Source organism: Acomys minous, assembly GCF_964271855.1.
Source record: "Acomys minous genome assembly, chromosome: 15".
Taxonomy (NCBI): Eukaryota; Metazoa; Chordata; class Mammalia; order Rodentia; family Muridae; genus Acomys; species Acomys minous.
The window spans coordinates 86696510-86711221 of NC_140497.1; the positions used below are offsets into that span (position 1 = coordinate 86696510).

Genomic DNA, 14712 nt, shown 5'->3' on the forward strand with positions numbered 1-14712 from the left:
GGCAGGTGGTCTTAGGTAATATAAGAAAGCAGGTTGAGGAAGCCATGAGGAGCAAGCCAGGAACAGCATGCCTCCTTGGCCTCTGCATTGGTGCCCACTAGAGTTCCTGCCTCTCCTCCCCTGGTATACTGGACTATAAGCTGTAAGATAAAGTAAACTCTTTCCTCCCCAAGTTGCCTTTGGTTAGGGTGTTTCATCACAGCCATGGAGACACTAAGACAGAGTAGCAGAGGCAGTGTGCCTCTCTGTGGTGCCATCTCAGCCTTAGACTCCAAACTCTCTAGAGCTCACACGTCTTCCCTGAGGGGGAAGCATGTCAGTACTTTTCCTTAGTCATTCTACTTGGTGGATGACAGTTGTCTAGGCTACCCTACCCCTTTCTGAGTTGGGATGGGGGAAGGGAAGGGAGGGAACAGGAACAGGCAATAGGTAACTGTTTTGTCGTCTTTCTCATATGAAAAATTTGAGGATCAAAATGGAGGCACATTTGTCATGCTTAAGTAGGTAAATGGAAGGTTGCATGTGTTCCTGACTTTAAAAACAAAACAAAACTGGGTGTGGTGGCGCACACCTTTAATCCCAGCACTCAGGAGGCAGAGGCAGGTAGAGCACTGTGAGTTCGAGGCCAGCCTAGTCCATAAAGTGAGTCCAGCCAAGATAACACAGAGGAACCCTGTCTCGAAAAACCAAAACCAAAACAAAAGCTGTGCACAAAAACAAAACAACAACAACAACAAAAAAACCCCTGCCAGATTGATAACCTTGACAAAGGCCATTGCACTCTTACACAGGAAATGCTTCTGTAAGGATTTCCATCCAGCACAGACATCTGTCCAGCAACTGTCTGTCTAGCCTTGGATGGATGCCAACCTTGTCATTAGTGCTTGTAGCCAAGGCCTATTCCTTCATAGGAATACAAGCCTCTTCCTTTCACCTTGAAAATGTTGCTGTGTCTCCACCTCTTTGCATTTGCTCCCCGTTTGCCACAGCAGCACAGGCCCTGGCAATGCTCTGCCATCCCAAATAAACACCCGCATTCTTCATAGAACGTCTCTGTTGTCATTTAGGTCCGCAATATGGAAACATGGAATACTTCTTGCATGGTGTTAAATTCTCTAGGAATACCACTTTGTGAATTACTCTCTGTAAGCAAGGTCTGTCCATTCCTCTGAGAAAAATCACAGCACTACTAGCAGCAGCATCTTTCATATGACTGAGTTAATTAAATTAATGCTGCTGTGCCAGTGCACTTATAACCACTGAATTGATGGAGATGCTACATGTGGGTATAAAAATATTTCGGTTTGTCTTTTGCATAGCCACCAACTACCATTCATAGAAACAAGTTCTAGTGTTCTATAGCACATTAGGGCAACTATAGTTCAGAATTACATAGTTTATAAGGAACCTAACATGGAAAGAGAGCTATAATGTTGATTTGATAATTACATATTGCCTATATGTGCTAAATATATTAATAAAAAAGAATGCTGAAATGCACGTAATTTAAAAAATACTGGTTTTTTAATATTTATCACTTATGCTATCAAATTAAATATATATATCTCATTAATCCAGTTCAGATATAAAGAATTATAAAAATTTATTTCAAAAGGCATAGTATGCATCACTGAGTAATTTATAAAGATAATGCATACTCTCTTTCCTATATATATGTATATGCATCATATATAATTATATACATATTATCTAATACACACACACACACACACACACACACACACACACACAAATATATACATTCCACTCAGAATTGAGAGGAATCTTAGAAAAGGCAACAGTATGTGTGTGCACCTTGAGGACCTTGTGCTATATGGAATACGATGTCACAGAAATAACAATATGTGTTATGATTCTACACATATGAGGTGTGTGAAGTGGTCAAATCAAAAGAAACAGAAGGTAGGATGGTGGTTGCCAGGGGTTGTGGGATGGAGGACTTGGGCACTGTTGTTTCAACGGGTAGAAAATGTCACTGGGTAGAGTTCTGGAGAGTCCTTTCATAAGGACGGAAAGAGTCTTTTCTGAACTATCTATACTTAAAAAACGGTTAAGACAGCAAAACTTATGATTTTTTTTTTTTTAAATCAGAAGTTCAAAACAGGCAGTGTTGAGATGGGAAGAGGGAGCTGCCGTGTCTGAAACGATTCTTCTCTTCAGCCCCAGGACTTCTTCCATGCTACTGGACCATAATAATCCTCACTCCCCACACGGTGTAACTGTCCCCCTTGGCCTCCCCCCCCACAGGTCCCGGAGCAGTTGATGCTCAGTAAGCATTTACTTAATGAATAAGCAAAGCCATGATTTTTTGTTTTGCTTTGTTTTTTGTTTTTCGAGACAGGGTTTCTCTGTGTAGCCTTGGCTGTCCTGGACTCGCTTTGTAGACCAGGCTGGCCTCGAACTCACAGCGATCCACCTGCCTCTGCCTCCTGAGTGCTGGGCTTAAAGGCATGTGCCACCACACCTGAGGCAAAGCCATGATTTTAAGTTATGGTGTCCAGTAAAGACTAACCCAACACACATGATGCCTGTAGACGGCACTCTTCCGGTCCAGTCTGCTTCAGGGAGCCCACTGATTTGTATAATGAAAGAATTTGCAGATGACATGCTCCTGTGTCCCCGTGGGGCTCCTTGAAGGCCGGAGATGGAAGGCTAGAACAAGGGCAGAGCTGGAAGCCATTTTGCGAGGGTGACATAATACTTTTCAAACAATTTCTTTCACATATGATTTCCTTTACTTCTAAACATAGGGGTAAAACCCAAACAAAAAACCAATTATTTGCCCCCCAGACAGAATGTATGGAAATTGGTCTGTTTGTTGATGTTTGTTCTTATGCTTCATGATAAAAAGATTTCCTGGTTCTGGAAGCAAACAGGTTAAGCAGTTTATTATGCCTTTTTGCCCCGAAGCTCCTAAGCCTGTCTCTAAACCAAATCACATTTCACCTGCTTATTAAAGAAATGATGTTAGGAGATTCTCAAACCATGACACTCAGCTACAGTCAACTGGAACTGGCTCTAAATGGGTCTTCAAGGGCCTTGCATAGCCGTCTAAATAGAAAAACTCAGTTTAAAAGGCCTTTTTGTTGAGAAATTGCACTATACTTAAAACTAATTTAACTGCTTACAAATGGCTACTCAAATAGCCTAATTTACCACCCAAATCCCTTATCGTTAGAACACACGAATAGTTTAGGAATGGGTCATACTAAGGATTCCTGGGTTGTTTTGGATTTTTTTTGTTTGTGTTCTCTCTCTCTCCCTCCCTCCCCTGTCACCCTCCCCCTCCCCCCCCAGCGTCCCTCTCAAATAATCCATTATCTTGTTCCTCATCCCTTTTCCTTTTGATCCACTTAGGAAACAGCTGGGCGATGGTTGGTTTCCCACACCCAGCACCAAGTCTATCCACTTTCTCCGTTGCTAGTTACCAAGACATTTTCTGAACCAGAGGGCCAAGTGGTATAATGGGCAAACCCATTCATACCTGCTTTAACTTCTGTCTCGTCAACTCTGATCATTAGAGATAAACGACAGAGCCCCTTTAGGAAGGGAAGACACTGTATTCAAGAGGTAGATAGGACCCAGCATTACAGTTCTTTACATGGCTAACGATTATCGATTACAGTGTTTATTGGCTGATCTGTCGGCTGCTAACTTGGAAGGTGTCACCTTTGGTTTCTACTGGTTTATCTGGTATCCTGGCTTTCCACCCTGTTGTGACCACTGGTCCATCTTGCGAGCTTTAGAATGTATTATGCCCTTGTTAGCAGGTCCTTCGCCGTTCCTTTTCAATATTTCCCTGGCTACTCACCAAAGATGAGTATGAATATCCTGGCTCCTACATTTCTGCCACATCTGTTTAAGTCAATATGACCCTAATATGCTGGGCCTCTGCCAGTAATAAATGGATCATCAAGAGAGATTCATGACCAAGCTTTACATTAGACAATGAACTTGTTTCCATTCGTAATTTCTATGTGAAAATACAGTTCACAAATTTTAAGTCTTTCATATTGCCTTCGCCACACTCCAAGCACTTCAAATACAATATTCAGTTAGAAGCATTATACCTGAGCAATTGTTTCTGGGTCCAGTGGCTTGTGGTCATTGAAGCCGGTGTACTGCCCTGATGACGTAGACCTCCGGATAGGAGGGCTGTCAATCTTCTTGAGGGAGTCATGGCGGCTGATGTTGGTCAGGCTGCCGTGGCCCGGCCGGCGCCGCCTCTCGGGGCTGTCGTTATTGAGGCCACGGTTCTGCAACAGGCCCCTGGGGTGACTGGCTAGGTTTGGGGATCCCAGGTCAATTGAGGAGTTAGAGAGAGCATGTGGGGGATGAAGGGGACAATGGCCATCACTGGTCCTGCCAGGACGTCTTCCTGGAGGGGGTGGCTCTCCTCTTTTTCTTTGTCTAGAAATTCACAAAAGAAGAAGAAGAAGAAGAAAAAATAATATGGAAGAGGTTTTGACCCTGGATAACACTTAAAGACAGAGTGTTTGAGTGGCTCCTCACGGTCCCCAGAGAAGGACATGTGAGGAGCTGATGATCAAACGCCACTCACCTCGCTAGATAACTATCAGAATGGCGGTCAGTTGGGGAGCTCATGTCCTTGGATGAAGACTTGTCTTCGGTGACTGGCCCGCTGCTCGCCTCGCTGTCAGCTTTTTGGCTCAGAGTGTCTGAAAATGTATCGTCCCTGAAATGATGGGAAGCAAGGGAGTGTCTGGCTCGATGAGTGGGAACGAAAGTAAGGGATGGCATTTATGTAAGCCTGTTATTAACGTAGCTCTCCTTGTTTTGTAGGTCTATTAATGGTGTGTGTGTGTATGGGTATATGAGTGCAGATGCTAGGGAGGCCAGAAGAGGGCATCCTATCCTCCAGAGCTGGGAGGTCCAGGTGTTTGTGAGGCACCAAACCTGGGTTCTGGGAGCCAAACTCAAGTCCTCTGCTTGAGCCGCATGTGCTCATAACTCTGAATGCCTCTCCAGAACCCTAAAGTAGATATTCATTCTAATATAATTTTGCTGCAAGAAAATTAGAAATTTCAGACACACAAAAGAGAAAATAATAATCATCTGTCATATGACACCAGCCAGGTATGGTGGCATATGCCTTTAATTCCATCACTTGGGAAGCAGAGATCAGGTAGATCTCTGAGTTTGAGGCCAACTTGATCTACATAGTGAGTCCTAGGACAGTTAGAGTTCATAGTGAAACCCCGTTTTTTAAAACAACAAAAAGGCCTGGTGTGGTGGCCCCAGCACTTGGGAGGGAGGGGCAGGCAGATCTCTGTGAGTTTGAGGCCAGCCTGGTCTACAAAGCAAGCCCAGGACAGCCAAGGCTACACAGAGAAACCCTCTTAAAAAAAACAAAACAAAACAAAACAAAACAAAAAGAAAACAACAAAAAACCTTCACTAAACCAAGAGGCAACTGTGGTTAGGTCAATATTTTGCTTCTGTGTCTAGAATGCGTGTGTGTATGTGTGTCTGTGTATGTGCGTGCGCATCCGTGCGTGAGTGTGCGCATATATAGAGTATTTATGGATAATGGGCCTCTCTGTTTAGTAGTGTAGATATATACATCTTTGATTGTCATTTATACACTTGAGTATTCCTAAAGCTATGTACATCACTAAATATTTCCATTCACTTTATACAGTGTGTTTCTCTTCTCCTTGGAAAGTTACTTTAAATTTGTGATGAACTGTGAAACAGTTCACTCAGGGAGCAGGGGCCCTGCTGTTTTGTAAGCGGGTTCTTTCACGTACTCCGCCATCTTCTCCTGTCCTTAAATAGTCCTGAAAAAACGTAGAGCTTTCTCATTGATGAACCTGAGACAGCATCAACAAAAGCCTCGAGGTGATTCCTTTCGACTACTGAGTCTGTGTCCTCCCTCAGGGGGACTGGGGACTGAATCATCCCTAGTCATCAAGAGAAGATGGCTATTTAGGGAATTGCCATGGTCATGCTAATACTACCTTCGGTGGACGTTGTTGCTCTGAGACACTGTCAAAGATGTCTCTTCTTGGCTCCAGTTTGGGAAGAGAACTTATTTGCTGGTTCTGAACTGCCAGCAACCAGCAATGCAGTATAATCCTGAACTTTTTTTTTTATTAAGTAAATAGGGTCTCATTTATCCCAGGCAGGTCTTGAATTTGCTATGTAGCTAAGGATGGCCTTGAACTCCTGAGCCTCAAGCTTCTACCCCCTGAGTGCTGAGATGATAGGCAAGCACCAGCACCCCGAGTCCACGTGGCGCGCGCCGGACACGGAATCCATGGCTTTCTCTGTGTATGCTAGGCAAGCGGTCTATCAACTGACCAGTTCCATCTTGACTTCCTCAGGTGCATTTTCCTAATGCATTGCCAATTGAGTAGGACTTCAAGGACAAGAGAAATCTTCCCAATAAAGTAAATACAGTGATTGAAATTATTTACCATTAAAGTCACCAGCAAAGTGAAAAACCGTGCCTGTGCAATTTGGTCCTTTTTTTCCCCCCCTCAAGTCAATTGAAGACTACTATCTGGGGGCTAGTGGGCTGTAGCTCAGCAACTGAGCACATGCGCATGAACATATGCAATACCTTGGGTTGAATTCCTAGCCCTCCTCTCTCCCACAAACAACTCCACCCGACCCTCCAATACTTGGAACTCTGGGGCCCCTGCAACGTCGTGCCTACTCACATGTCTTGCACCACTATGTACTGATGAGGCACGAGCCCATCGACCCCATTGTGTCTGCCTTCCCACCAGTCCTCGGAGGCGCGGTGATACAGCAGCAGGGATGCGCCCTTCTTGAAGGACAGCTCTCTAGCTGACCGCCCGACATAGTCAAACTTGGCTATGGCTTCAATTGGCTCACACTCTACAGACAAACGACAGAAAAACGCAGAGGGACAGGGATATTAGGAAAGGTCAGCATGAGGTTATTGAGACAGGCTGGATTGGGAAATGCACAAACCATCAAACAGGAGGCAACATGGGGCAGTTGATGGAGGGAGGGAGAGAGAGAGAGAGAAAATTACCTCTAGCTGTCATCAGGTTTCTAGGCGAAGAAAAATTGAGCATTAGATCTTAATTTCCTCAACCTCTTATTGGAGATACAATGACAGTATAATAAAAAGATTTTGACTTTGCAATATGATATATAAAACCTCTCCTTGGTTGTAATATCCGCCACAGTTGTTCTGATCCTCTTCTGACATTGATGGAGTGCCATTGCAACATGTTAGTGGCATTTATAACAGAAAAACAACCACTAGTCCAGCAAACATGCCTTATTAGCTTTAAAGAGTACATAAAATCATCATGATAAATGATATTTGAATACATTTATGCTCCTCATAGGCTTAAAAAAATTTTTTTTGGTACGAAATCTCAACATTAATATCAAAACTCAGGGAAAACTTTTCTTTCACTTTATAAAAATTTTAGATTTAATTATGAAACACTTGTATTAGACTGCCCTTTACTCAAAGTAAAAGACCAGATTAAAGAACTATTTTGGGGAGGAATCAAGAAATAATTGATGGGAGAGACTGTGATTGACTATACAAAAAGCCAGAACTCGAAAGACTGCAGGCCACAATCCTATTCATATAGCATTGTAGGGTGCTTTGTGATTAAACACAGTGCAGAAATGTCCTCCATTCAAGGTCTTTCTCTTCCTCTCCTACCAGCCCCTCATCTTGTTCCTGTTGCCCAACATGACTAAGCGGACGTCTAACAAAAAAAAAATAAGCAGAAATGAAAACTACAAGGAGCATATGCTTATAGAAACCTCTGTAGAATGAACAATACCTCATTTCTTAGAACCTGGTTATGTGTTAGTTTCAAAATATTCTCGAGCATGCAGGTAACCTGGTGGAGAAAAGCCTGCCTGTCTCTCAACAGTTCAGGAAATTGCTTTCTATTTCGTCTTGATAACGGAGCTACTTGGGAGTTCATCCTTCCCAATGTTCATTGTGGCGTCTCTTACACTTAGAGATAATAATGATGTGAGAAGGCTTTGGATAAAGAAAGCTAAGCTTTTTTCCCACTTGATAAATGCAAAATTCGCTGGGATATTTAAAGTAGAAGAGAGACAACCAACAAACACTGAGAACCTGTATGTGAGGGGCCTGTGTGTAAATTTCAGCACATCATTTTAAGACCATGGAAAATGCAGCATCTTTTTGCTGGTGAGTAGTGTTTAGGGAAACAGTAAGTCACAGAGCCCAACCGCAACACTAGAAGCCGCATAGGAAAAGGTGTGAGAGTTTTGAGAACAACAGTACAAGTCCTTTAGACCATATATAATGCTTTGGTGGACTGTGAAATGCCTCACGTGGCTCCTGATTCTAATGGTTGGTCCATACCTGGTAGCATTATTTGGGCACATCACAGAACCTTTTGGATTTGCCTTCCTGACTGATGTAGACCTGTAGGGGGCAGGGCTAGGGAGTTATAAGTAGGCCAGCTTCCAGCCAGGCTCTAGGTCTCTGCTTTCTTCCTGAATACCAGGGTAATCAGCCACTTGTCACTCATGCTGTCACATCGTCTGCCACCATGTCTTCCCCACCGCGACGGGCCACGTCCCCTGAACTAAGAGTCAGAACAAACCTCTCCTCCTTCAAGTTGCTTCTTTTAGCCATTCTGCAGAGTGACGAGAAGGGCAGAGAGCACACCGCTGCACGCCACAGTTTATTGTGACAGTGGAGGTAAGCGGGGCAGTAAATACTTATAGAAGAGAGGGTAGACCTTTCTACTTAAAGAAGGATGACCCTTTCTTCTAAATTTCCAGAGTAAGACTCAACCCTGCCTGATCTAAGGTGATGGAATACCAAACTCTGCACTCCACTTTCCCCTGGAGGATAGAAACAAATGCGCTCATGGAGTGAAGGCGTGCTTATTTGTTAAAAGTAACTTCATGACATAGGGTTTGTGAACCCTTCTGTCAACCCAACCTTAGCTTTTCCCTGTTTTAATTAAAAATATAAATATACCATCGGAGGGCATGATGTATAACCTATGCACAGTGTGTGACGGAGGAAGGAAAAGACACCCATCACTGCGCTTTAGTGCATGCAGTGTCACGATGTTAATGCCGGGCGAAGGCTATCTAGAACAACATACATATAACATACATGAATAATTTCAGAATCCTCGACCTCTGCGGTCGTCATGTCTTCAAGCACCAGGATTGTCAGACTCACGGAGTCTGGGGCCGTGGAGCAGGATATGCAAGGGTGACCGCACGCATCAGAAGGCCATTTCAGTGGCAATCCTAGTATATCAACAAGTCATTTTCTGCAATTTCATTATTCTGACTGTTTGTCCTCTCCTGGGAGCCATTTCACAGTCAAGTGTCAATCAATAAGCTATTTACAGACATCTTAGTCTGGGCCTTGCATGGCAAATCAATCTCAGGGCATGGGGCGCCATGGCACTTTCACACAGAGAGTCCTTTAGGGTCCTGCAGAGACGTTTTAGACTGTTGCTGCTGCTGACATCAATGCCAATAATAGCAAGGGTGTAACATGATTACTTAGTGCTTCTGCATGGCTCTGATGACTGCAAAATGGAAGTGGACCCGGCAGAGCGGCTGCCTGGATAGCCTGGTGCTATCAAGGCCTATGCTCACGTTCTTATAATTTTAGTATGATGTGATAATGTTGTGCCTTCTCTGGGGGACTTTATCATTCCTAATGCACTTCCTTCTAGATTTGGCCCTTGTGGAGGGCTAGTTTTGCTCTGTGACAAGCCGCCTTGGAAAACACAATTTGGTCTCTATAGTGATACCATGATAGAGATAAGGAAAATGCCATTTCTGGCGGTCAAAATGGCAACCCGACATTCCAGTTGGTTTAGCTGCAGAGCTTTGGAGGTTGGCAACGGTACGAACATGTCCTTTGACAGCAACGCTTTTCTTTCCAGAAAAAGTGGTGGCTATGATCAAATCACAATGAGATTTAGAGTATTCAGTGCTCAACAAACATCTTTTCTTATGGTCAAGACATAGGCATTTGACAGGCGGCATCAAGTTGGGACTGGCCTGTGGGGACAGAGAAGGTTGGGCTTTGCCTACACTGAAGGAAGCTGGGGGAGGGGAGGACCGTGTCAGACCCTTTCATAAACGTCATATGGAAATGTGAGCTATCACCTTAAGCCCAGAAAAATGCAGATTCACTTTACTTAAAAAAAAGAACGCAAGGTTTATGGCCTACTCCATGAGATGAGAAAAGCCAACTACTACTGTTCTGCTGAAGGAAAGTAGCAGTGAAATGACCCTTAATGACATCCTGCTATCCCCCTAGGTCAGTGTCAGCAGTCATCGGAGAACCTTGCTCCTGGAGAGATGGGGACAGAGACCCACAGCCAGGCGGGGCGGTATGCAGCGAGTGAGAAACTCTGGAACACTTAGCCCTAAGTGGGATGCCTTCTTCAAATCCCTCCCCTCAGCGCAAGGATCTACCAAGAATAGAAGGAAGAAAGAGGATACGAGCCAGAGGGGTTGGAGGACACCTGAGAATTAGCGTCTTCCCGACACAACAGGACTGACACACACGTGAACTCAGAGACTGGGGCAGCATGCACCGGGCCCGCACAGGTCCATGCTGCACGGGGTCTCAGTGCTGGGAGAGGAAGTGCACACAATCCCATCATCCCCAATCAAGAAGCTATCTTCAATCGACTACCACTTGCAAAGAAAAAATTAGTTTTCTCCAATGGTGGCTCAGTGGGTACGTATACCCCGTGCCCAGCAGGAAATGACCAACAAACTCAAACTTAATGGCTTTTAAAAGCATTTATTTTTATTATTATTATTATTATTATTATTATTATTATTATTATTATTATTATTTTACTTTGTTGGTCTTTTGTTTGTATATTATGGTTTTCAACTTTGTTTTTGCTGGGCAGTGGTGGCGCACACCTTTAATTCCAGCACTCGGGAGGCAGAGGCAGGTGGATCTCTGTGAGTTCGAGGCCAGCCTGGTCTACAATGCAAGTCCAGGACAGTCAAGGCTACACAGAGAAACCCTGTCTCTAAAACAAACAAAAAACAAACAAACAAAAAATTACAGGTTTTTGTTTGTTTGGTGTGTGTGTGTGTGTGTGTGTGTGTATGTGTGTGTGTTTCTCATGCTTTGACTTTTTTGTTGTTTTGTTTTAGTCTTTATTTGCCTGTTTGTCTTCTAAAAAGAAAGAGAAGACATGGAGGTGAAGAGCTGGTAAGACGGGGAGGCACACGGAGGAGGGGGGGCAGGGGGGGAGGCACACGGAGGAGATGGGGGGGGGCAGGGGGGGAGGCATGCGGAGGAGAAGGGGGGGGAGGGAAGAGCACAACCAGGATACATTGTGTGAAAGTTATTATTTCCAGTAGAAAAGAACACAAGAAAAGTCATTCTTCCTTTCTTAGCGGATAATTGACACTACCCACAAAACACTCTAATTACCCTTCAGCTGCAACCCCAGCTCCAAACAAATTATGCTACTAAGGGATCAAGTCAGGAGGGAGAATCAACGGGCAAAGCAAAGTGAGAGCCGAGGGTAGGGCTGGACACAAGAGTTGTTAGCTTCTGTGTTCTTCTCAGGAGCCCAAGGCTACTGGTCTGCCCACCACGGGCTACCTGCGCATCCTGCCCCCGACCCCTCAACAAAAGAGCTGCGCTCTTCACATCCTAGCGAACTTCCCAGAACCGCCACGCTCTTCGTATCTTCTCATGGCTGTTACCATCTCCCCCACTGTACCTCTCTGCCATCCTGTGGAAACGAGTGTCTCAAGGCTTTGGGGCATACCATCCCTGAGAACCCTGAATGCACTGCGGTCCTGAGACTGCCTGGTCTGAGAGTCTGCGCTGGAAATTCACAATAATGCCCGATCGTGTGGAAACCTTTACGTTAAAAACCAGCTTCTGTGCCCCAGGGAGAAATACACGACAAGACCTTTCACAAGAGGCTCCCTTCGCAAGGCTGAAGTTCTAAGGCATATATCACAAACGTATATGCACGCTAGAAAACAAGACCCTGTGAGTGAGAGTTTTGGAAAATGTGTTAGAATTATCAGACATGTAACATGAAACAGGGGTGGTGGGGTAAAGGTCTGATACTTATGAGTAAAGATCAAAGAACTTAAAAAAAAAAAAGGACTAAGCAGCAGATATGTTAAGTATGCCAGGTAAAACATTGAGTGGATGGGAAGGAAGGAGAATTTGCACACACCTGGAGTGATTCTAAGAGAAAACTTACACTATATATTAAAGAAAAAGAAGGTCTGCATATGGTGGTGTGTGCCGATAACCCCAGCACCACGGAAGGCAGAATGAGGGGAGAGTAAGTTTATAGTAGTTTGTACCACACAGCAGGATTCTGTCTTAAAACAAAGCAACAACAACAAAACCCCAAAAGGCTGGTTGTAGGGCACTTACATCGAGAATCTAAAATGGTCAGATTCATTGGTCAATGGGTGTCGAGGCTGTTGCAAAGGGCTGGGAGGCAGGGAAGGAGGGAGCAGCCAGTGAGGAGCACAGTTTTAGTCAGGCAAGACGGACATGCTCTAGCGATCTGGTGCGCAGCGTCAGACCTATGGTCGCTACAGTGCGTATGGTGCGCTTAAAATGGGTGAGGAGGGGGCGGTCTGTTAAGGGCTAAGAGGCGGGGCAAGCACAGGATACAGGAGGACCCCTTCATCCTCTTAGGCTTTAGCAGAAATTCTTTCTTTTTTTAAATTGAAAAATAAAACCATTCACATTACATCTCAATTGTTATCCCATCCGCGCATCCTCCCATTCCTCCCTCCCTCCCGCTTTCACCCCATTCCCCTTCCCTATGACTGTGACTGAGGGGGACCTCCTCCCCCTAAATATGATGCTAGGGTATCAAGTCTCTTCTTGGTAGTCTGCTATCCTTCCTCCGAGTGCCATCGGGCCTCCCCATCAAGGGGACACGGCCAAATATGGGGCATCAGAGTTCGTGTGAAAGTCAGTCCCCAGTCTCCACTTAACTGTGGAGAATGTCCTGTCCCTTGGCTAGATCTGGGTAGGGGTTTGATGATGACTTTAGCAGGAATTCTTAAAGGTGACAAAGAGTAGGGAGAAAAACCATGAAAGAAAGATTAATAAACTCACCTGCTGTAAACAAGCACATGAAAAGACAGACCTAGAGCACAGAAGGCATTTTTAAAAGGCATACATACCCAGTTCTTATATATAACACATGAAAAAAATGAACACCAACGTAAAACACATTAAATCAAAAAGAAGCCTGGGAATGATATTAAGACAAAACCAAAAGCAACGTGCAGTAGCACCAGCCTGGGACCTACCATCTTCACTGGTGTGAGGCTCTGTGCCAGCATCTTGGTCCACTTCCTCCAGGGTACCATGTTCACTGTATGGGCTGTCGCTGTTGGGTGAAAACGGAGATTGCATATGAAACCAAAGAGTATTGTTTTCTAAGTGAGTAATTACTGTAGCAAGGAAGCCCACAAGATTTCCAGTGCTGAAACGCCCTTGGGTAGTCTGACTGCAGACTGCCAGAGCCTCCACTAGTCATCTGGTTCTACAGTATATATATGGACACGTATGTGCATGATGGTTACTGTAAGCATCGATTTTGGTGAGCTCTAGGGTAACCTAGGAGACCAGCCTTTGGGCATGCCTGGGAGGGATACCCTGGCTAGGTTAGTCCAAGTACGAAGACCCATCCTGACAGTGGAGTCCTGGACCACATCAACGGAGGAAGCTAGCTGAGCACAGGCATCCATTCCCTCGGCTTCCTGATTGCTGCTGTGTCTGTCCAGCTGCCTCATGCTCTTGTTGCCATAACGGACTGTACCCAGGACCTGTGAGGCAGACTAAACCCTTTACCCTCACGTTGCTTCTGTCAGGATGCCTTAGTGCAGCAACGGGAAAAGTAACTATAATTTTTTTTGTTTGTGTATACATATGTGCATGTACATGTGTGTATCATGTACATATGTAGGTGCATGTGTGTACATGCATTCATCTTTTATAATCCCATTAAGACAAGTTTACTTACAAGGAGCCAAAAGTATTTCAAATAATTCTTATTTAAATGAATGCAAATTAGTTGTGTGCAGGTAGAATGCATTGCTGTAAGGAGGGAGGGAAGTCTTTGCAAATTCAACTCACCAATTTTATCTGCATTATAAGTTGAGAATTCTTTTAACTTCTGGGAGGAAACTGTAGTATCTTTTCTTTCATCTCATGACATGCTTTTATTTCATTTTTGTACGAGACTCATGGATTTTACTATCCTGTTTTTGCATCTTTAACATCACTACCACTATTGGCCTTTAGATGTTTGCAAATAAAAGGTATTGGCAGAAAATTCCAACGTGATATTACTGTAAAAAATCCATTTATAGGGCCAGCATTGAGTGACAAGGCTACCTGCTGTATTACTGACTCTGTGGTTAAAAGAGTGGTGCTGTGCAGGGGCTCAATGTGCAAGCACTAGGACCCAAGTTTGAATCCCCAGCACCTACCTAACAAGAAAGGCCAAAGCTATATGTTCCTGGAACCCAGAGGGTATCAGGGCTTGCTGGCTGCCTGCCCAGCTCCAGGGTCAGTAATACCCCGCGTCAAAGGAATAAGGTGGGGAGCGATAGAGTAGGACCCCTGATGTCCTTGTCACACACGTGTATAGCACGTGCACCCAGGCTCCCAAAGAAACACTATAAACAG

At 44.5% G+C, this 14712-nt stretch overlaps 1 protein-coding gene and 1 long non-coding RNA gene across 5 annotated transcripts in view; one reads left to right on the forward strand and one right to left on the reverse strand.

Moving 5' to 3' along the window:
• The window catches only part of LOC311585136, a 47087-nt gene extending 35832 nt beyond the window's left edge, over positions 1–11255 (forward strand). Inside the window, exons 2-5 of the long non-coding RNA XR_014775111.1 lie at positions 8009–8721; positions 9725–9897; positions 10318–10743; positions 11178–11255. This is a non-coding gene — a long non-coding RNA (uncharacterized lncRNA). The remainder of the gene's footprint in view (positions 1–8008; positions 8722–9724; positions 9898–10317; positions 10744–11177) is intronic.
• The window catches only part of SRGAP1 (SLIT-ROBO Rho GTPase activating protein 1), a 275761-nt gene that overhangs the window by 8527 nt on the left and 252522 nt on the right, over positions 1–14712 (reverse strand). For all 4 annotated transcript variants that reach the window (XM_084759989.1, XM_084759990.1, XM_084759988.1 and 1 more), the window contains exons 18-21: positions 13329–13408; positions 6707–6887; positions 4583–4717; positions 4092–4431 (exon numbers count right to left, since the gene is read on the reverse strand). In XM_084759989.1, the coding sequence (XP_084616115.1) occupies positions 4092–4431; positions 4583–4717; positions 6707–6887; positions 13329–13408 (736 nt within the window). The remainder of the gene's footprint in view (positions 1–4091; positions 4432–4582; positions 4718–6706; positions 6888–13328; positions 13409–14712) is intronic.